Genomic DNA, 23,733 nt, shown 5'->3' with positions numbered 1-23,733 from the left:
AGTATGTCATCTTTGAGCTATTATACTAAGTCTAACAAAGATTTCCTACTTAGTTAAATGTTGGGACTACATCATAGAAATATGTGACATGAAAATGGATAATACAATCAAAGGTATAGGAACTGAAAGGCTGTGATTTTCTGCTTGGAAAAGGAGGCAGAGGAATGTTTCACTAGGTGCAGCAGAACACAGGGACATAGCAACCCAAAACTGCATTGGTTTAAGTTGCTATGGAAATGCATACTTACACCTGATTTCTTGTTTCCCCTTTATATCCCAAACCCAAGAGCTGTTAATGATATTTCTGGTGCCTGTGAAGATATTTATAAAGTCAGTCATCCCCTAATCCTGTCTGTAGTAAGCTATATGCATTGAACTACTCAGTTCAAGGAAAGTATGAGCCTTTTATCATATTTGTGACTCCTTTATGAATGCTTCCCACTTTATACATATATATATATATCTTTGTTTAATTATGGAGAACACAGCTAGACATAGTATTGAATATAGTCACATAAATTACAAGAAATAAATTTATATAGCCTCTTTGCTTCAGTGTAGTTTTTCTAGCTTAGTTTAGAACAGATGAAATGCACACTTAAAGTGCAGTGTGACAACTGAAGCCATGTGACAGACAATGCATATTTACTTCCATGACAAAGGAGTTAATGCAGAGGACACTCAAAAGTTTCTAGGTCCTCCATGGGCAGAAATTCCACAAACCAGACTCATGCTAACCTTCCTTTGGGCTGAGGTGGATGAGTATTTTGAGGTGGAAAGCATCTTTCAGATTGCTTGATTTATGCTTGCTGTGAACTTCTTTGAGCTGTTCCTCATTGATTGGGGTATAGTGCTGGGCAATTATCTTTGAATAAGCTTGAATGACCTGCTGCTTCTTATTATGTAGATATTTTTGTTACTTTTTTTTATTACAGCTGTTTAATTGTGCTAGCAAAAAAACATTATGAATTACATAGCAGCCTGACAAAGGCCAAACTATGGGCCTCTGACATCAGCCTCATTACTCCAGTCATTTCAGCTCAGTGGACCAAAACATGGACAATGCCAGATGATGTTTTTATATACAAAAACTGATTTAGTGTGGTTTATTGCTGTGTTATAGTGTGTTCATCACAACATAATTTTCCTGCCAGTTGCTCCTGTTAAGACTTTTTCAGTCTCACTACTTCTCAAGCTAGAACTCTTCAGATGGTAGTGTACAAGAAAGAAGTAGGAGTTTATGTGTGATGGTACTGAATAAGCAGCCACTTGTTTACATAGCTTTAAATAGTCTTTCACAATAGTTTTTAGTTTGAAATATATTGCTATTATTTTATCTTCCCTTAAGTTTTGTTTTTTCTCTGATATTTTCTTCTGAAAATACTCTCTTTACTTCAAAGTCATTGCTATACTTACCAGCTAAAACTCTTGGTAGGGGAATCCCCCAAAATAATTAACTGTGCCAGTGGACCATTCATTTCCAGTCCTATTTGAAAGGACCTTTCAAAGCTGGCTTTAGATGAGATGAGCTGTGATTAGCTAGATACCTGCCTTCCTATCTCATGAGATCTCTGCAGTTTCTTCCCTCTGTGGTTTTTTTTTGTTTGTTTTGGTTTGGCTTTTTGTTTGTTTTTTAATGCTAAATGCATATTTTAATATACTTCTTAGTTAAAAGCAGAATATCACCATTGCCCTGATCTGTGATTATATTTCCTGACCTGTGATTTTTCCAGATATTGCCTTATATACCTGTGCAGTCATGATAGTTGATGAAGATAAATGACAGAAAAACTGTATCTCCTCTTTACGTGTAATAGTTCATAAGGAACTTTTCTGTGGTTTCTTGATTTTTTGATAATAAGTAAAATATTAATTAATCATATACCCATGTGTTCTTTTTCTTTTCAGCCTAGAGCTAGTATTTAATATTACAGATCCACCATGAAGCTTTTTAGAAGTATCAGCAGATGGAATCTGGCTCACTGAATAATATAATTGTAGGCAGTCTAAGCTACGAGTGACTGCTGTTGGTGGGACAGATTGACTATCTTGCTTCCCAAAGTCATTCTACGCAGTAAAATTGATCACATAGGAGCAGCAGTGGCAGCATTTCCTGAGCTGAAATATAGAGCAATGAATTGATTTTTCAGCCTTAATAAGCTGGTGTCACACACAAGCAAGCTAAACCTGGAGTAAACATTTATCTACATTTATAGATAACAATATTGAAAATCTATCTCTGGGTTGTCTGAAAGTAGTAAGAAAAACAGACAATTAATGCTTCTCTAAAAGTGATGACTGTGAACAAAGAATTGGAAAAGTTTTTGTAACTCCTCTGAAAAAGTATGAGATTGCATTACTTTTAATGCAATCTTTAAATGGTGGGCAATTATTCAATGAAAACACTCTTTTCATTCCCAGTATATATGGCATTGTCTGAGTCAAAATGTCGATAAATAAATGCTTTCTCTTATCCGTTATTATGATTTAAAATACCTCTGTAATGGAACATCTGAGAAATCTTTCTAGTAACTTATTGAAATATTACTTAAAAAAAAATCATTAGGGGATTTGTATATATTTTGTCTAGCAGACACATTAGTAAAACCTCAGGGGAAAAAGTGAAAATCATCTTTTTAAGGACTTAGTAGTTTCTGATGTCTCCACATGTAAATATGTTTAGGAAGATACAATTTGCAGTCATCATACATAAGGAAGGTGGATATTTGTTCTCACCGAAAAAATCAACATTTTAAAAAATGTAAGATGTATGTGCAGTATTCTTCATCAATAAAACAACAAAATACAATAACTAACTACTACATATAATCTAATAATGCTATAAATATGACTTTGCTAATTTCTGTTAGGAAGATGGTCTTTCTTCTCCAAAAGTAAGGTATATTCTGCAGTAAAAGATATGAACAGTCTTTGTCATAGTATCTACATGTATACAGGGAAATTATTTTTTTTAATTTCAAGATCTAAACTTTAAATGTTCAAAGTTTCAAGTTTTCTTTCTTTGGCCAACATGACCCTTTTTTTTCACTGTTCACCACCTCTAAATACAAGAAACAAAATTAATTATGGTAGGATAAAGCCCTTGAAAGTCAGTATGGCTCAAATGGTGTGATGGTGAATTACATTTACAAAAGATGAGTAAAGTTTTTGTATCATACATAAATGCTTGCCTTGCCCTTCTGAAGGAACATTCTGTCCCATTTTAACATTAAACAGGATGAGTGTTGTTGAAAAAGGAGAATTTAGCAATCACTGAAATCTGCCAGCAACAAGCTGTCCAAGCTGAGATCCATGCTGTTATAACTTCATATTTTAAGCAATTATTTATACTGTTTTGCATTTTCCGGCTTTGAGCAAGTTCTTGATTCTTATTTTTCCCTTCAGTTTTCTAATATAAATTGTTTGTTCTTACTAGTGAACAAAATCTTAAAAATCTCATCTTCCTTGCAAGAGTTCTATGTCCTCTACCATATTTCTTTTTTCCTCTTAAAAAGCATTTGGACACAATGAGTGCCCAGATCCTGGAGTGCCAATCAATGCTCGGCGTTTTGGTGATAACTTTCAGCTGGGGAGCTCAATTTCAGTTATATGTGAAGAAGGATTTATTAAAACACAAGGAACTGAAACAATTACTTGTATGCTAGTAGATGGAAAAGTAATGTGGAGTGGACCTATTCCAAAGTGTGGAGGTATGTATAATATTTCTTTCTAAATCAGGAGAACTTGATGTAATGCATTTCCAATTGCCACCAAATGAAGTTGAGATTTTTGCAAATGAATAGCACAAAGCTTCTGTTATAGCTGATATAGTATTAGATTGGAATGAAGATGTTGATCTCTTTTGGGTATGGTATTTAAAACTGTTTAAGATGTTTTAGCTCTCTGTTGTGTTTCTTCTATTTACAGTGACTCTAGGCTGGGGAAGACTCTCTTAGCAATTGATTTTTCTTTTTTATAGAAATTAAGTACTTCCATACATAGCAACCTAAAATCACACTGTTATACATATTTCCCTTGACTTGTTTATACTAACTGACACTAAAATATGATCTTTGCTTCATTACTTGTCTATATTCTAGGATTTTTGTACCTAAAGGGGGAAAATTAATTCAGCTATTTGTAATGATTAAAGAAAACCAAATCAATGATAATGTAATCTCCGGTTTGTTAGCTTTTACTTTAAACAATAGTTTAGTTCTTATTTTCACTATGAAACTGCCTTCCTGACAAAATTGGAACAATTTTAATGCATTAGTGCAACTGTTTATAATATGCTTTGCAGCCATATTTACTTTCTGTGATGAATGATTATTGTTTCATAGATATAAGGTCTGTCAGTTTCACTAGACAGGATAGGCCATAGTACCTTTTCTTTATTATAAGGTTCATGGATCTGTTGATCATGGATCTGATCAACATTGCTAATAAAAAATAAGGTTGTATTTTTAATGTTACATTAAAATCTTAAATTACTGAGAATATTTTTAAGTGTCTGTCTATGCACAATGATAATATGATTCACAGGTAGTCTGACACTCTGAGTGGAAAATATATTGGAATCTTAAAGTTTGAGACACAGGTATATTTGAATTAGATGGTTTTTATCAGCTGTAGAATTAGATATATTTTTAAAATTTATAATAAAGTTGGAAGGCAGATTAAAGGGTTTTAAATTGACAATTTAATTTGGTCTGTTAGGGTGTTCAGAAGTTTTACTGACTGCGTACACATTTGTCTGTAAAACAGAGAAATTTTTGATATAAGCTGTTTGATATAAACTCTACATATACCTGATAATTTCATTGTCATATATATCAAGTCAAAGGCATAAACTCCACATACTGACTAGGAATGTGACTGCTGTGCAGTTTTCCTTACAGTTCAGAATTGTCAGAAATTACAGTATATAGGAGGGAGCTATTTAATAATCTGGTGCAGATTAACAGGGTCAATATACTAGTTTTAAAGGGCAATCCTGGCTAGCCTCTGCTGGGACTTCCTCCCAGCCCTGCCCACAGCCCAGGATTCTGTTTCAGCTCAGACAGTCACTTTGTTGTCACCAATCCCTTTCTTGTAGCAAAATCAGTCCTCAACTTTCTCAAGTGGAACCGGATGAGTCACTTTGTTGTCACCAATCCCTTTCCTGTAGCAAAATCAGTCCTGGTCAGCTTTCTCAAGTGGAACTGGATACGTCTGTGAAGGCACTAACTCTGTGTGTTTGTGTGCATGTGCATGTGCACAAGTGAGCATCCCTGGTTCCTGGCTTGTTTTTTTAGTGAAGAGGTCCTGCTTTTACTGCTCCCTGTTGATTTTGAGTTTGGGATTCCTGTCCTCATGCCTTTCATCTTTCCTGTGTGAGGGTTATATGGAGGATTTTCCCGTAATCTGTTCTAATATTGTGCTGTTGTACCCATGTGGAAGCTCTAACCTTGGCCTTCCCGCATAACTCTTGTAGGGCTTAATATCCTGCCATTCTGTAGCATTAGAGATAAGCTCTTCAAACAAACATTTCTAAAACTATGAATCTACAAGATGTTTAGTGTTTCTGTGAATAGCCTGTTATCCTAAAGCCTTTTTCCTGCTCACGTAGGAAAATTTTCTGTTTCGACCCATGCACCTTGCTATACAAAGAAATAAATACAAATGACTTTTGAGAATTCTTAGATCAGACTGAAATTGTTCTTTACTATTTGACATAGACCTGTGTTTGATAAAGAGATTCTGCTTGATGACCACTTCTAGTTGTGCTCTATTTCTAGAGTTTCATTTTGAACACATGAACACTGGGTATGAATCTGTCAGACAACCATCAAACAGGAATATAAGAATGAAGAGGGGATTAAAATCAGTGTAAAAAATGTTACGGAAACAATCCTTTGGCACGATGACTGGACAGTTTTATTTTCTAAAATACAAGGCTTTTTAAGATAAGCTCAGTAGCTCAGCTGTTCTGAAGGGAAGTACTCCTGGGTTTAGGAAATCAGCATGTAATGGTGAAAGTCAAACAAAAAAAATCCATTTGATATTTATCTGCAAGAGCCACAATCAGAGGACAGATAAGAAACATTTTCTTTAAGGAAAGCTGGCAGCAAAACTCTCCTTAATAAAATCGAGAAATCATTCCAAATTTAGGCAATCTCACAGTGTGCATTACTTTTAATGCACTATTCATAGGAATATTTTATAACAGAGGTTTGGAGCTTTTTGTATTCTAAATGCAATTTGTGTCATGAAAATTTGGTGAGAATATGGAACTTTGTACAAGTTTAGTAACACTGTATTGTAACGATGGAGTGTGCTGGCTCAGAATGAGGCCATCTGGTTCCTATTCTTGTCAATATATTTTGTAGTTTGTAGGCTCTACATGTATTACGAATATTTCAAAGCGCCTATACAATAATATGTAGAGATTATGAATGTTCTAGAGTTAACCTTCTGGTTGTTGAGGTAAATATGAGTTTAAATAACTTATTGTTTCACTGATACTCTATACTGAAGGTAGTATGAAAAAGCGACTCTAAGATAAAAGGTGAGAAACGCCCATGTTAAATCCATCAGTGAATAAAGAAAGAGGCATGCATCTGCATATTTAGAATTGTTTGCAACCTACTGAATTCTGAACTCTGTAAAGATGGAGCGTTTTGTCCTTAAAAAAAAAAAAAAAAGAAACCAAAACAAACCTCTTTACAGCAATTTGTCATTTTAATATAGGGCCTTGGTATTCTCCTGAGAAAAAAGATCAGACAAATGTGTAATAATTCATGCTCTTCAACTTTAAATTGTGTCAAAGAGAGCAAAATTAATCTATTTTTTTTGTAATGGAGAAGTTCAGAATAATATAGACAATGATATGTACTGTTCTACCTTGTCAAAATGAGCAACCAAAATGTTTTGCAGGCTCTGCTAGGTGAAATAACCACAAACAGAAATTTAATAAATAGCCTTATTTTTGTCAGAAAATGCTGTATATTTTACACTATTTTTAGTAGAGACACTAGTTTGTCAACGGTACAGTAAGACCTTTCCAGCTTCTTTGTGATATACAGTGATATGCATCATTACCTGTGACACTAACTGTGACATAGATTTTTGGGGTTTTTTGGGATTTGTTTTGAGTAGCCTTGTATTCATAAAGGCCACTGGAACCATGGTGTTATGAAACTCTATGGTGCAGCCTTCTCTTCCTGCAAAGTAACATGCTTCTTCTCCCTGTCTAAATGGAAAAGGCCCTGGGTGTCCTCATGGACACCAAGTTAAACATGTGTCCTTGATGCAAAGAAGGTCAGTGGTATCCTGGGATGGATAAGGCAAACTATTGAGCAGGCTGAAGCAGGTGATCTTTCCCCTCTACATGAGTACTGCTTGTAGAAGTATATATTGCAATATTTATGTATATTTTCCAATCAAAAAATATCAACAAATCGTGTAAGAATGGTAAGTATGCCTTTTTCATGAATGACAAATTTGAACTGCTAACATGCCAAGCAAAATATATGTGGTATGACAGTGGATTCCATGATGTCAAATTTAAAATAACAGTTCACTGATTTCTAGCTTTAAACTCAGCTGAAACGTCAGCAAGTTTTTCAAGACTCTCTGTTCACAATTAAAAGCAAAAATAATGATATTTCGTAGACTGTGTTTCCTTTATGTTCTTTAACATAGAAAATGTATTATACACATAAGAACACAGGAGGGAAAAAACCTTTTTCAGGATTATTGAGCAGTTTATTTAATCTTTTTAAGGTCTTAATTCAGTTATCTCCATCTAATTCTGAACACCACAGAGCCTGTCAGTTTTCAAGCAACTGCATCTTTCTGCATCTGGATTTTCAGTATTTGTTCATTCTAATTGTCCTATATGGAAATTGGTAAATATGAATTGCACGTAATAACTCTGTACTATTTACCTTTCTCTTTGTTTCATTTTTAGCTCCATGTGGTGGGCATTTTTCATCTCCAAGTGGAGTAATCCTCTCTCCAGGCTGGCCAGGGTATTATAAAGATTCCTTGAATTGTGAGTGGGTGATAGAAGCTGAACCTGGACACTCTATCAAAATTACATTCGAAAGGTCTTGGCTAATGTTTTTCTTTCTTCATGTTTTCCAGTTTTTACCAGGAAACAGGAGTTATTAGCTTTATCATGACATTAATTTCCATTATCTCTAAAAACAAGTTATTTTATTATCACGTAGGACTTTTGGAAACTCCTTCAGAGCACAGATATTATCTTCAGTGTAATTTCTACTTTGATGTGCTGAAAAGCTTTTGAAATTTCTACCATATTTAAACTTGACTAGCCCAGTAAAAAATATTGTCTGTTTTTAAATATTAGCATGTTTCATTTGCTTTTAACTATATTGCTATGATGAATTATAATTGCTAAGTTCTTTTTTTTTCTTACAAAATCACATAATCGTCAACTCTGAAAATCTGAATCAGCTCTGAAAACTAAATTAAATGCAGTCATAATTTTCCCCACTCTGAATATTTAATTATCATATCAGCTGAACTATTGTTGTGAAAGGACTGTGTGCTCTAAGGATAGAGTTCCAGTGTCCCCAAATTACTGCAGCATTCCACCTTTCCTAGACTGATGTCTGTCACTAAGGTCCCTTCCTTATTCAAAGGATTGAAATGTGCTGAAGCATCTTATATTTCTCATGGTAGTAAGATGTTGGCATTTAATTTGAACTTTTTATCAGAAACCAAGACAAAAAATTCAATAAAGAATGCTATTCTTCTTATATTTTAGATGATTTTGGTCGTAAATATTAAAAAAATTAGATGAAAACCCAGTAAAAAAGTGCCATTGATTATCAAAATTATAGTGTACAAATATCATACAAGTACTTTTTAGTTTATATTTATGCAGCATGTTTTGACTAGGCCTGCTCACACTTGACTTAAAAGAAGGTATTTCGTCATTTTAATATAATTCAAAAGGTTTTTTTTAGCAAGGCATGAAATTCATATTCTCTTCGTACAATCCATCATTGTGATAAGATTTTTGAAACCTTTTTTTATTACTATAGCTTATTCTATAATAAAATATACATGGAACAATATAAACAATCAAAGGACATGTAATATGTACACTTTACTTATTTTCTATCCTTACTATAACATGAAAGCTAGTCTTCCAAAATCACTAATGTATCACTTAAAATAATGATTTACCAAATTTTTGCCAGTTAGACTACAATAAAAAATTGAATAACTCCCTCCTGCTGACACTTCTGTTAAGTTTTTGAAAAGAAAATCATAATTTCAAGTAGTTGGTTTTTAATTCAGTAATTAATTTAAACTACATATTTGACGTGGAATGTCATTTCAAAGTAAAAAGCATTTGCCTTTATATTTGCAAAATACAATGCCAGCTGCATTTTCTTTCTTTGCACCTGAGTTTTACTAAATCTGACACTCTCTTGCATACAGTTTTTGTTTGTAATACATTAATGCCTTGTCATAAAATTGCACAACCTCTATTACTCTTGTAAGAAAGATCAAAAAAGAACAAGATGTGGTCTCTTTGGATCACAGAGAAAGCTTCTATCCTCTTTATGACACTTTTTTTCTCATTGCTGCTCATTTTTGATACTCTTGTCACTTGTCAGAATTGGTCTGGTACACATATTGCTCAGATGCAGCAATCCAGAGAGGTCCCACTTGCAGCTAAACATGTACTCTTATGTATCTCTGTGCAGAAGTACACTTAAAAATACATCTCTGTGTGTTCACACAGATGCACTTAGATATATATAGTTACGTGTCTGGATGCAAAGAAGAAGTTTTTCTAAAATTAAATTATGGAATAAGACTTTATAATGTAATGAAAGAAAACATTTTGTAAACTACTGTTACGTTATTTACTTAGACATTATTATTTTCCACATAGTTTAAATTTGCCTTCTGAGTAATTTATGCATTTGCTTTTAAAAGGCTCATTCTAGTCTTGGCTACCCTTTTTCTGCTGCTTCTGCTTGCAAATTTTCAGCTGCACTTGCTTAAGAGAAAATTATAATTTTGTTGAAATACACTGTTTTAAAACTATAGTCAAATGACTTTCCTCTATGAATTAAAAAAACTCTCATATTTTTCCTATTTCTTTGCCTTTTAACTTTGTCCTGAGAACCACACATACTCTTTATAGCCTTTATTGGTGCAAATACCAAAATTTCCACAATATCTGTGGATGTTTGAAAGATTTTTAATTTCTTGGTCAGGGATAAATATTTACTGTACATATCTATACCTTTAAATAATTTTTGGATTTTCTAAGTTTCCCACTAGCAGAGTAGTTTCCTTTTAATCTTCCTACCTTCCTATATCTTCTCTCTTACCACATTGGATAGGAGCGAGGTACTGCATTCCATGATTTTGTGCTAAACCATTCCTGTGCCAAGGAGACAGAGACATGAGAAAAGAAGATCTACAGACAAATCAAATAAAAATTTCTATTAACTTTTGTGCTTTTGGCATGCAGAAAATAAAATTTTTTCATATATTGTTATATGATGGTGCATGTATTTTTTTAAATGTTTATTCTTGTTTTACAATGAATTATCTAAGATAGATAATCTGTTGATATTTTGTTATAAATCAGAATGTTTTTAGGCTCAATTGAAATGACAGAAGTGAGAAATGGCAATGCCATTCTTGATTATAATGAAGTGTTTATCATGAAGCCGAATTATGAGTATTTAAATGTGAGAGATGCTGATAGCAAACTACTGATTGGGGTACTAGTCACGTTTGTCTATTGAGTGTTTACTGTGCGGCCGGAAATCCTGACACTGCAATGAGGTGATAAGGGTGTCTCTTAGAAACAAAGATGTGTGTTATAAATATTCAGGCACCTTTATTTATTCAAATAAGGCCTCCTTAAAAAAGTGTATGTGGGATCTCCTGTGTTAAAACTTTTTTCACTCCGGTCTGCTTGTGAGTCCTTCATAAGATTAGATGTGACATAGCAATTAAGACATTCAGGTTAATTTAACAATAATGATCAATTAAGTAGGAAAGAACACTGGAAGCGTCTTGCATGAGCACAGAGTATTTCTTATTCAGCTTCCTAAAAGCCCCTACTCTTTTCTTACATCGAGGGAAAAAATGTATGTAAATATAGCAGATATGTTGAGCATTAAGGGAAAAGATATTGAAGGAAAAACTGATATAAGCATGAGATTTATAAATGAAATTTAAATTGACCAGTTTTTGAGCTAAATGACCAAGCAAAAGCATTGAACATAATGCCCTCTTCAAATTTGTTCCAGTTCATCTCACTTAAAAATAGTTCTTATATTTTCTTTCATGGGTGATTTTTTTCATCTTCATATTTTTTTCTGATATTTGTGGTGCTATAGTCTAAGTAGTTTTGAGAGGATTTTCTTTATGTCTTTGGAGATTCAACTTAATTTCAACTTGACTTTAGTTGCATTACATTTATCAGATCCATGGCTTTTAACACCTTCTGTCTCAAGTATGCTGTTGATATAGGTGCTAAGAAAGTTGAGCAAGACTAAATGAACTGTTTCCAAGATTTCTCATGTGTTGCACGGATTGGTGGAAAAAAAAGGGAAAAAAAAGAAAATATTGGAAAGATCAAGTAATTTCCTAGTAGCTTTTCAGCAGAATGTCATTGTGAGTTACTGGGGGAGCTCACAAAACCCAAAATTTTCAGTTTTCCTGCTTCTAGGATTATCCCACTTCATTTCTGTAACTCCCTGTCACTTTAGTTCTGTGCTCTTTTATATGTTATTTAGTGGGAGCAGAACATCGATAAAAGAAAATACATGTTTTGTAGGTTTAATTTGTCTTCTTGTCTTTTGCCAGACTCCTTTAGATCTTTAGGTTCAGACTCATGGGACATAAATACTGAAATATCGAGTTCCTCAGTACACTGGCTTTACTCACACAATTCTTTGAATGGATTTCACCAAGCTGAATTTGGCGTCTAAGTAAATCAAAGAGAGAATTAAGACTATCTAAGGGTCGTTGTAAGATCCTGCTGTTAATTGTTGCTTTTTAATTCTGGAAAGGCTTTTCAGTAATCCATCAGAGTCCATTAAAAAGCATTATGATTGATTTAAAGTCTGTCATAGCAAGAAAGAGATAAGCCACTGTCGAAACACCAAGCAAGTGTTTAGAATTGCTGATACCATCTAAAACAAGACAAGCAAGGGGATATCTAGCAGCACTATCACACTCAGCTTTCCTTGATAGGGAGAGCACACATACTGTATTTAGTGCTTTCTAAAAAGGATTTTTAGTTGTGGGTTTTTCTTCAAATAACTTCTGTCACTACTTTGGACTGAGTCTCAGCTGGCAGAAAGCCAGTGGAGTCAGAGTCAAACAATTCTATCCCTGCTTATAGATGATTGTAAGGTAGGAACTCAAGACTATGAGCCATTGGTGACTCAAAGTACCTCGATACTTTTGCCAAATGCATCAACATGCCCTCCATATAATTTAATTAATTATTCACAAAGGAAAAATTATAATATTATAAAATAGCTTATGCAAGTAATACTAATATTTGTTAACAAACTGTTTCTAGCTTTTGTTTCCTGCCATACAAACCAGCTCAAGGAGTTTAAATTTATTTCTCATCTTTTGAAAGAACTAACTCGAAATTTTATTATTGCATAAATGATATAGGATAAATAATATTATTGCAATGGTATTGAAAAATAGATATGTGGAGAAAAAATATTTTCAGGAAAGGTGCATAGTTTTAAAAATATGGGTTTATTGAATTTGTTTTAACTGTCTCTTGAACTTGTGCCTCTGTGTGTTTCCACAATTACAGATTTCAGACTGAACTGAATTATGATGTTTTGGAAGTTCATGATGGACCAAACCTATTATCTCCACTTCTGGGTTCTTACAATGGTACACAGGTCCCACAGTTTCTGTTTAGCAGTAGCAATTTCATGTATCTTCTCTTTACAACTGATAACAGTCGTTCTAACAATGGATTCAAAATTCACTATGAAAGTAAGTACTTCTGTGTTGTATTATTTGATCTCCCCTCCCCCTCAATGCTTACCCTAGTCATGTACAGACATCATATTGGCTAAATTCCTGTTATTTCCCAATCTGAGAAAGATTTAGTAATGTTAAAGTGCAAAAGAGATGACCACTTCTTTTATTTATATTTAATGTCACTGATGCACTGCTCTGTGCATTAAGACTCAAAAGATGAGAGAGAATGAGAAGTAAATGCCTTTCTTCTGGAGGTTGCTTTTATGTCTTAATATTCTTAAATTTTATACAGTGCATTTTTGTGCATGTAAAATGGCATGAGATCAGGAAGATTATGAAAAACTAAGAAAAAACCTGACTGTTCTGGTTGATGTATCTGCAGCTCTAACTGAACATAGAAATGCAGTTTTCATAATGACCTGAAAATCAAGAAATGGAATTGGTTGATTATGGATTTTTAGGATTCTAAAAACTTGCCTATATGATTTTTTTCTGACATAAAAATACTCTTTTGTCCTTATTATTGTCATATAACTATGTTGCAGAAAGTATCTGTAATATTTCATACTTCATTAATTATTAAAATTCCTATGTTGAAATATTATAATTCAGTTTACATTTTGTCTTTCTAAATATAACTTCTGTTGTAATAATTCCTACTTATATGAGAAATAATATTTTACTGTAATTGCTATCTTATTTGCTTTGTAAAGGTTATTGGCATGTTGCTTGTACTTCTACTTGTTGGAACTATTACCAAAAATTTCCAGATGTTATTAATTTTTAACATTATTTTTTGCAATTTTCACTATTCCTGGCCACTGTAAGGGTACTAAAACTAACATGCATAGGGGAGATATTGCCAGATAAAATTTGGATTGATTTGAACTACAGTGAATGTAAAATTCAGGCTTTTTATTGAAAAAAAATTAATATTATACCAAAATTATTACTTAGCATTCACCCACAAATGTCAATCTGTATAATCTTCTGCATTATGAAAAAGTGATGATTTTGTTAGGTTTTCATCCATTTGGAAGTTTGAAAGAAGGCTATCCTAACAGATCCGGAACACTAGATTAAGATTGGCAATGAAGATACTAAATTCCTAGAAAGACTGAATAATGTTAAATGGTAGAAATTATACTTTGGGAATGTGAACAGCAAAAAAAGAAAATCTGCACTTATTACAAAGAATAAACAGTTTCAATTAAATAAAGTTGGAAAGGAAACCTGAAATTTCTTTATAAATAAATTCTTGAATTTCATTATAAAATCTTATTTTTTGTAAAAGTGATCCACACCCCACAGTATCTTTTAATGGTAACACTGAGAAGAATAGTGGAAAGATAATTCACTGTAAAGGGGAGATAAGCCTTCACCGCACAACCATCACAACCAATTACTTAATTTTAAAAAATCTATAGGTCCTTTGTTTAATTATTTTATTTTCCTTTTTTTTATTTTTTTATATTTTTTTTTAATCTAGGTGTAACTGTTAATACTTACTCTTGCTTGGATCCTGGCATACCAGTGCATGGACGTCGTTATGGACATGACTTCTCTATAGGTTCCACTGTCTCATTTAGTTGTGATCCAGGTTATAGGCTCAGTCATGAGGAGCCTTTGCTATGTGAAAAAAATCACTGGTGGAGTCACCCACTCCCAACTTGTGATGGTAAGGATGAACAGATTTAATACAGAGTACTTTAAGATATATAAGTTTTGCCAAACTATTATTAGTCAAAATTAGTTAAATGCCAGAGACTGTAAAACCTATATTTTTAGGAAAGAAAAAGAATAGTTAGAGGAAATAAATGCCATATAACTCTGAGACATATGAAACAGAGAATGATATATAGTTATTTAATCCTGCAGATTACTGAAGGTATGCCTATCTGAATTTATGTAACTGTGAGCTAACTGATTGCAAACTTTGCATCTGACTCAAAAACTTAATTTTCTCCTGTTTCATGATGATCACTCTGTTTATAGCTTGTTAACAGAACTTCACACCCTTCCATCACTGTGGAAATTTATTTGGACCACATTATATCTGATGATTGTTAAACCAGACAAATTTGGTCTCCACTATATCATTAAATCTGAAAAATTATCTAACATTTTCAGTCATCTCTTGCAATTGGAATTGTTCATTTTAATGCTTTCCCAGTTGGGGTCATATCATTTATATGTGCTATTAAGAAATTGGATTGTAATGTTCATTCAGTTACATTATTTGAGATATTTACTTCTTAAAGCAGTTTCCCTCCTTGCAGCATGGTGCATGATTTTGTTGTTAAAAATTTTTTCAGGAGTAATATAACCATTTAATTCTAAGTTAGTATTTAACCAGAGAAATCTCCTGAGCTTTTATGACCTACAGAATGTACATGATCTGTATTTTTTCTAATACACTTCTTAGTGTCTCAGGACAATAATTTTGAAAGAAAGATTTGAATGAAGACTGACACCGAAGCTCATTGAATCATGTGTGATTTGCCATATGGAAGACTACTCATTCCCACTGCATTACTTTCTTAAGAAAATGATAGGGACTTCTTTGGCCTTCAGATTGTTTAGTTAGGAGATGCTTTGGGATTTTATGTTCAGGAAGTTGAAGGTGTCAGTATATGATAATACTTAAAATCTGTGGTAGTAGCAAGGGACATGAATAATCACTTTGCTGACAACGGCCCTCTGTAGTTCTCCAAGTCCATTTTCTGAAAGATTATACATCTCAGTCAGGTTCTTGCAATGAAGAATTGCAGGGTTCCCACAATTTCCAGTCAAGGAGACTATATTTTGCTGAATAGACCATAAAACTAGTATGTGTTTTCTAATGGTGATAGGCACTAGATGCTAACCATGTAAAACAAACAAATAAGCACACTCCCTATGAATACTGTTCTCTGTTGTGAAATAAACTTACATATTATGATCAATTTCTTCCTAAAGATGCTGAACTAGTATGCGATTCATTAGGTAAATGAGGTTTCTTTTTCTCCAGAGTACATTGTAATGGTGATTTTCCATTCAATAAATATGTTAAAAAGGTAGGATTGAGTAAATTTATTCTACTAATTGTAATCAGTTTATGGTTGATGTAATTTTCATTTCATTGCTGAATTTCTTCTCTGGTGGAATGTTCTTTAAAACAATCCAGAGTCCTTGCACCCCAGGCAAAAAAGGGCATTTGCTAAATGGGCTGTTCTTTGCATAAATTAGGAGTTTGGGTTTGTATTAATCATACCACTAATAAACAAATTAGTCACTATTACTGTGCATTCAGAATGTTACTCTCATGGTTTCTGAAGAGACAAGTTCTTTTTTGATTGTTCTTTTGATAACTGCATCTCTTTTTTTATAATTACATTGTGTAGTGATGTGGAGACAGACCATGGTAATTGTGAAGATAGGTCATGGCAACTCATGAGTGGATGCGATTTGGAGAAATTACTATAAGACAAAAAATTTTAGAATTCTTAAAGCAAGTTCCTCCTCAAAGAAGAACATGGTGTTGACTGAAATTCTATTATTTGAAGGAATGTAAATTTTTAATTATGTGTTTGATGTTGCCCAGATAAACAAAGAGGTAAAACAGATGGTTACGAGCTTTGCTGAGAAAACACTGCTTGTATCACATCTCTACTATTCCCATGTACCAGCTAGATATGATTCACTTTTTACCTATGTATCTGGAAAGCCTTGAATTTCTTAACTGTAATCACCACCCAGTACTTAACTAAAAAGATGAAATTATATCTTATAATGTCCTTTCTATATGAATACTATAATAGAATTTTACTTTTAAGCTTTGAATATATGCGAGGAACCCTATTCTACCCAGTATATGAATTATCATTTCAAAAAATACAAGAAAATGAATCCAAAAGTTAGATATCTACTTAAGAGTGTAAAGTGCTGTTTATTCCCTTCATCATAACATTAAATTGAATGCTAATACATAATTCTTATTCATTATTTTAATTAAAAATATTGTCATTTTCCCTGATCTTAATTTACATAAGAAAATTAATGAATAGAATGAAAATAATTCAAGCAAGATAAAAAAAACCTTTAATGTTTATATTGGAAACCCCTAGATGCCCAAATGAATTATCAAATATGACATATGCAGTACATGAGGAACGCATTCAGGGAATAATGCAGAGGTGTTATGTCCTTTCTCTTGATATCTGTAAAATAAAAATAATAATTCCACTAAAACACAGCTGTTAAAAAACCTGCTTCAAATATCAGCAAAGTAGAGGCCAGAATTGGAAATGGAGAGCATGTCTGGTCTATTTTAGATTGAAATGAGAAGGTCAAAATGCAAGTTTATATTGTGAGTAATCTAGGCTACACTGGTTTATATTAAATTAATCTCTTGCATAATATAACTCAAGTCCAAGGTTTATTTCTTGAAGCTGAGTATGTTAATTTGATGTCCATATCCTTATTTATTTACCCCTACTGAACTGCATCCTGTTTTAAGATACATTACATTTTCTATAATTAGGGATAACAAATGCTGAAGTTACTTGGTCTGTGAAGCACAGTATATTAGATTCAAACTCTAATTCACTGTTTCAATAATTTTAAAGTCTATTTTATATGCCACTTTTCTTATCCAATTGCACAATAAATGAAAATCATCTCAGAATTACATTTGTAGTTGGAAGTTAGAGTCAATTAAACAAATTAATGTAATGAGGCCTCTGTGTGTTTGTGCACACATATATTTGTATTTAGACTTATATATACACAAAGATATTTCCATATAAATAGATTTTTTATTTTTTTTTCTCTGCAGTCCTTTCTAAACCAGCATATGTTATTAGTCTTCTTTGAAGATGCTTCAAATCTAAAGCTAATTGTTATTACGAATCAATTATAATTGTGTGTTTTCTCTTCTCATTACTTCTGAAAACCAAACAGTTTCCAATTATGTGTATTTATAACAAATTGAACTTCTGCAAAAAAGTGTGGGGTTTTTTGGTGGGTTTTTTTCTTTGTTTTTCTGAAAACTTTTCTTCTTCTTAAGAGTATTTTATCTTTCCAGAGAAAATTGAGATACATCATTTTATGCTAGTGTCTGACTTGCGGGTGGTGATCTATGCATAGTCCCTTGAAAAATCTTAACATAAGGAAATAATAGGTGATACCATTTGAAAATGTGAAAAAGGCTAATTTCACAGATATCACCATCATCAATCAGGCTAAAAAAAGTAAAACACTTTGGTTTGTGTTTTTTTTAAAGTGAATTACTAGTGAACACTCTCTTGAAATACATCAAAAATGCATTTATATATATCTTTATCTATCTATCTATCTATCTATCTATCTATCTATCTATCTATCTATCTATCTATTTTCTGTTCTTTTTGGATATGGGGACTGTTATGATCTGATTTAAACCCACAGGATCAAAGAAAATGAAGTTTCTGTGTATAAACCGGAAAGAACTTTGAATACCCAAAAACGAGATTAAAACCAAATGAGGTTAGAGGCTGGTGCCAAAGAATTGATATGTTTAATAGTAAAAGAGGCAAAGAGAAAAAAGGGGGGGGAGAGAGAGAGAGAGAGGAAGGGAGGGAGGGAGGGAGGGAGGAAGGAAGGAAGGAAGGAAGGACAAGGGTTATGTGAAAGCAGATCACCCACCCGAGGGTCCCAACTATGTCTCATTGCTCCCCTCCATCTGGTCTTCCTGGGGATCAGGGTCCCTTCTGGCTGCCACACACCGTGCCACACTGAAGAGTGAAGAATTCCATGGGTTAATCCAAGCCTTGGGCAGGTGGGAACGCCCTGTGCCTCCCTTGCAGGAGGCCAGTTTGACACTGTCTCTTCCAACACTGAGGGTCTGTTGCACCATCTCTGGTGGTCTGGTGCAGGGTCTCGGGACCCCTTTGGGGCGCCCTTTGATGGGCCATGCCATGGTTTAGTTGAGGTGTTAGGGCATGGGTTGGACTCGATGATCTTTAAGGTCTCTTCTGTGAATTCTGTGAACCCCCTCTGCTGGAGAGAAGCTTTTCCCGGGGGGAAGGGCCCCTCAGCCGGGCTCGTTTACACAGCAGAAGGTGGAGTCACTGCCCCTGAGCAGAGGCCTTTCCAGCACACGCCCAAAGCCTCTCTCCCCCACCCTTTGCTGTTCGGGTCTGTGAGAGCCAGGCAGCTGACAGCCCTGGGGCTGCGCTCTCCGCCCTGAAGTTACCAGGCTTGTGCTTTGTGGGTGTCCCCAGCCAGCCTGAGTTGTTACTACAACTTGTTTCCATCAGCGAATGGTGTAGGGCCTCTCAGACCCCTATTCAGGGTATGGTGATCTTCTCTGAAGCTTTTGTAATACAGTTTTAGAAGTCCTCCATGAAAATGTTTAAATCATAAACTGTAATATTTCAGTCATAATATTGCATTCTCTGACAGGGACCCCCTTCCTCTCATATCCAGATTTCTAGACATTTCATATCACTACACTCTTCATAACTCTGAGACTGACTTGTATCACATGAAAACAAACTAGTTTTAAATAGATTATAAGTTGTATTTGTAGATCTCAGGTGACAGCAAACATAATTAGTGGTTATTGAGTTTTCCTGATGGTTATGAAAAGCAAAATTTAAGAGAGTTTTCTGTGAATAAGTGTTAAGCTAGCTATACAGGATGACCCTGTGCAGGAAGAGAATATACAAACTGACTTCTACAGTAAAATATAAACATACTAAAATAAGAACAGAGGGCATGTGAGAATAAAATGGGAAACATAAATAAACAAATATGAGAAAACATGTCATAATCTAATGTGAAGTATCCTAGAAATATCTTTCTGTAGCATAGATGCTGTGACAAGACAGCTAAGTACTTGCAATTGTTAATGCAGGGTCGTAGAGATGGAAAACATATCTTATTGAAGTAGATTTAAAAAATCCTGTCTCATTACTGATCCAAAGTCATAGATTCTTACATGGTTTGCTAGCCTTCCCAAGTGAGACCCCAAGAGGGAATACAATATAATGACAGTTTAGCAGAAGATCAAATGGGTAAAAATAGACTATGAATAAATTTAGGCTGAAAATTATAAGGCTATTTCTAGTATTGCAAGATTGATTTCCTATAACAGTTTTATAGTAGCATGAAATATGGTCTGAAGTGGAACTTTGCTATGAATGACAAAAGTCAAGTGCTTTTATTACAATTATTAATGTATTTTTGGGATGAAACATGGCCTGCATGTCTCCCACTGAGACACGAGCAACCTGACTAAAGGTTCTGAAATTACTTGGGCCAAAAATTATTTTGAAAGTATATACGGAACCATTTTCTAAGCTAGGCTTGCTTGTTGTCACTTTTTTTTTTGTGATTGATCATGTTACTGAGCAAAATGAATGCAGTTGAAACAAAAGAGGGTGTAAGTATTCAACCCAATATTGTAAGAATTTATTTCAGCAGAACATCTGAACCGAACTCCACTATTAAATTGGAATCCTCATTCATAGTTATCCAAAACTTGCTTCTTAAATTGTTACATCACTTCTGATCACCACAGTGTATACTTCCACATACTGATCTGTATTTCATGAAACCACTTTTGTATTTTGTTCTCTTTATTTTTTGGTTCTTTTATTCTTGTTGTTGCTGTTGTTTTACATTTTTTTTAATTTTCTTGTTATTTTGATTCTTACTGTTTGGAAAACAGTAATGCTGGCATGTCTTGATTCAACTTCTCTGATTGCGTAAAAAAATTAATTGGTGTGTTAGCATAATGTTCCATTTTCCACATTATAAATCAAAAGTAGTATCTCAGTTGTTTCCTTAAGAGTTCATTCTACTTTTACTCTTTCCTAGCTTCCATCTTGGTATTATCAGATAAAGTGAAAGGTAGAATTTGGAAATATGTGTATTTATCCTTTGCTGTTCTTATTTTTATGTGTTCCTCTTTTCCTTTGCACTCTGAAAAACAGTCAGATACTAGTTAGTGATATTAAATGCTTGGGCTGTTAGCCATCTTATCAGGGCCAGTTGCACATCTAGGATTTCAGATTTGTCAGCTTGGCTTTATTTTCTAAAAGGCTGCTCCCTTGATGCCTTTTTCTGCCATCTGCTAGCCTTCACAGAGTTACACTGAAGGCCTGATGGCATGCCATAGATGTTTTGTCACTATTTGCATTCCTGAAATGTTTTCCAAACACCTCCTGTAAAATATATTATTTGGTCTATAGCCCATGATTATAAAAACTGGGTGTATTTATTATTTAATGGATGAAGTAGATAGTTACCATCAGGAGCTCCAATAATATGCTGTCACAGCCTTGGCTGTATTTTGCTAATGTCTAAATATAGCAAGATCAGATTATAAGGTGGCGGTATTTGTCTTCACTGTCTCTTCATTAGAGAAGTGAGGAGGAAAATTAATATGGAAGGAGGTTATTTGCCTGTGGCAACACTGAAGAGATTGGGCAAATGTGGCCCTAGAATGTCTTATTTCAGCCTGTGGTACTGGATTTGCAAATTTCCATCTTACAATTAGGCCAACAAAGGCTAGAAAGTTGGCAGGAGAAATAGCACATGCAAAGCAATCATGAGGCTATCCAGACAAGTAAGTATGTTTAAAACAGAAATATAGTTAGAATGACCAAACAAATTTTAGCTAGGCAAGATAGGGTAGCCTTCAACCTAGTATATCGGATGAAATTTCATTTCTGATTTATAAAATAAGGCTTATTAAATGTATACTTCTTTTAGTGCCCTGAACACAATGATGATATGCAGTGCCATAGCCTCATTATGAAAAATAATTGATCTTTATGAAAACATTCCACAGTGCTACTAAAATGTCTGGAAAATGCATGTATTTCATTGACACAAATGTCTGCTTAGGTACAAGGTGAGATTGAAGCTACATTCTGAATATTCTCTTGATTCCCTTTCTGCTGTGTCCTCAAATCCGTTATGAATTTACATCTACAAGCAGAAGATTGTGACATGTCCGTATATTCATTCTCAAACATATAACATTAACAGCAAAAGCATAATGAGTATAACTTCAATCATTTACTCCATCAAAATGTAGAAGAAATTGCCATAAGCAGCATAACTATCAAGACATAGGAGAAGAAACAGCATGATGCAACAAATTACTCTCACAGCGCCTTACTCCTCAAGTATGTAATGTTTGAGCACGTACTGAAAGGCCGAACTTCTCCCCCCTTTACGAGTCATGCTGTTGAGTGCTGCCTTAAGAGGTGCTACAGAAGTTTCAGGAGGGGCAGGAGCAGCTTAAACCAGCTAGGGCAGGTGGGGCAGCATCTCTTAGAAAGAGGCATTGCTCCTCCAACCTATGACAGGCTCCTCCTTCCCTCACCCTCATTGCTGTGACAGCAGGGTGGGAAGCACAGACATGAGCAAGAAATATTTGAGTGACCACTTATAGAACAAGAAGAGAGTTTGATATTTGTATCAACTGGAGTTACAGACAAATAGCTGCCATTTGCATCTCTCCAAAAGTGCCTTTGAAGACCTTTAACATCTTCTAAAGATAAGAGAAGAATTTGTGTTAATTACTTTTGAAGGACTGCTCTTAGGGAGAGCTGCAATCAACTGCTGGAATGGTCTGAATTATTTGACCTGAAACTGGTGACAATAGTTCATTGCTTTTTTTCTAAAATATTTCTGCAAAATAATTTTGGTAATGCATATCATTAGGCTAAGGAAAATAAAAGGAATAGATGCTTTTAACCTTGAGAAAAAAAAATGGAACTAGTAATTTGTTTTATAATGTATGCCCTTCTGAGATAATCTATATTCAGAGAACTCTGATGTAATGACTTGGTACTGAATTTTAATAGCTGTTATTGATATATGATAATTCTAAAATGCAAGATTCTTCTTTACTAAAAATTACCTGATTAATGTTGTATTTCAAAAACCCTGGTACAGAAGATCATTGAGCTGTACATTTTTGCCATTGTTGTAATGACTAAATTTTTTGTATTTTGCATTAATTAAAGCTGTAATTTAATTTTTGTATTGCTCAATTACCGATTGCTTTTATAAAGTTGCTAATGAAACTACAAAAATGCTTATTCTTATATTGGAATTTGTCATTAGCACTAACATCATAGCTATAAACACATAACCAATAATTATAATTATATTCACAAAACGACGTCAACCTTCCCTGCACAAATATTTTAAGTAAATAATTCTTCAATAGCCAAGATCCGCCATTTTGACTCTCCAGCCTTGGCCTGTGTTTAAGTGATATTGTTTGGCTCTCTATCATCGGCCTTCATCGCTCTGCTGAACTTAACAATTTTCACAGAGGCTCCAGAAACCTGAAAAAAACAGCTAATGAAACTTGATTTTGATTTTCTTATGCATATTAAACATAAATTAATTAATAATTAATTGCATTTATTTTTCTACTGTATAAAAATGGTCTTTAGTCATATCCTAAATTGCTAAATCATTTGAGTAATTACTTTAAAATAATTTTAAAAGCAGAAATTTTCAGGTTTGTTCTCTCAATTTTTTTCTTATCTGTGTGTTTTCTGTTATTTATATTATTATTATTATTTTTGTTATTGTTATTATTTTCTAGCTTTATGTGGCGGAGATGTTAGAGGACCTAGTGGAACAATTTTATCCCCCGGTTATCCTGATCTGTATCCAAATTCACTGAATTGCACATGGACTGTGGATGTTACCCATGGAAAAGGTAAATAAATC

General features: G+C 33.8%; 1 protein-coding gene across 1 annotated transcript in view; it reads left to right on the top strand.

Moving 5' to 3' along the window:
• The window catches only part of CSMD3 (CUB and Sushi multiple domains 3), a 576,871-nt gene that overhangs the window by 333,701 nt on the left and 219,437 nt on the right, over nt 1-23,733 (top strand). The window contains exons 17-21 of the mRNA XM_005420686.3: nt 3,516-3,710; nt 7,955-8,093; nt 12,833-13,020; nt 14,498-14,686; nt 23,606-23,722. Coding sequence (XP_005420743.1) covers nt 3,516-3,710; nt 7,955-8,093; nt 12,833-13,020; nt 14,498-14,686; nt 23,606-23,722 — 828 coding nt within the window. The remainder of the gene's footprint in view (nt 1-3,515; nt 3,711-7,954; nt 8,094-12,832; nt 13,021-14,497; nt 14,687-23,605; nt 23,723-23,733) is intronic.

This window comes from Geospiza fortis, unplaced genomic scaffold (assembly GCF_000277835.1).
Source record: "Geospiza fortis unplaced genomic scaffold, GeoFor_1.0 scaffold111, whole genome shotgun sequence".
Taxonomy (NCBI): Eukaryota; Metazoa; Chordata; class Aves; order Passeriformes; family Thraupidae; genus Geospiza; species Geospiza fortis.
This window is presented reverse-complemented; position numbering and strand designations above follow the sequence as displayed.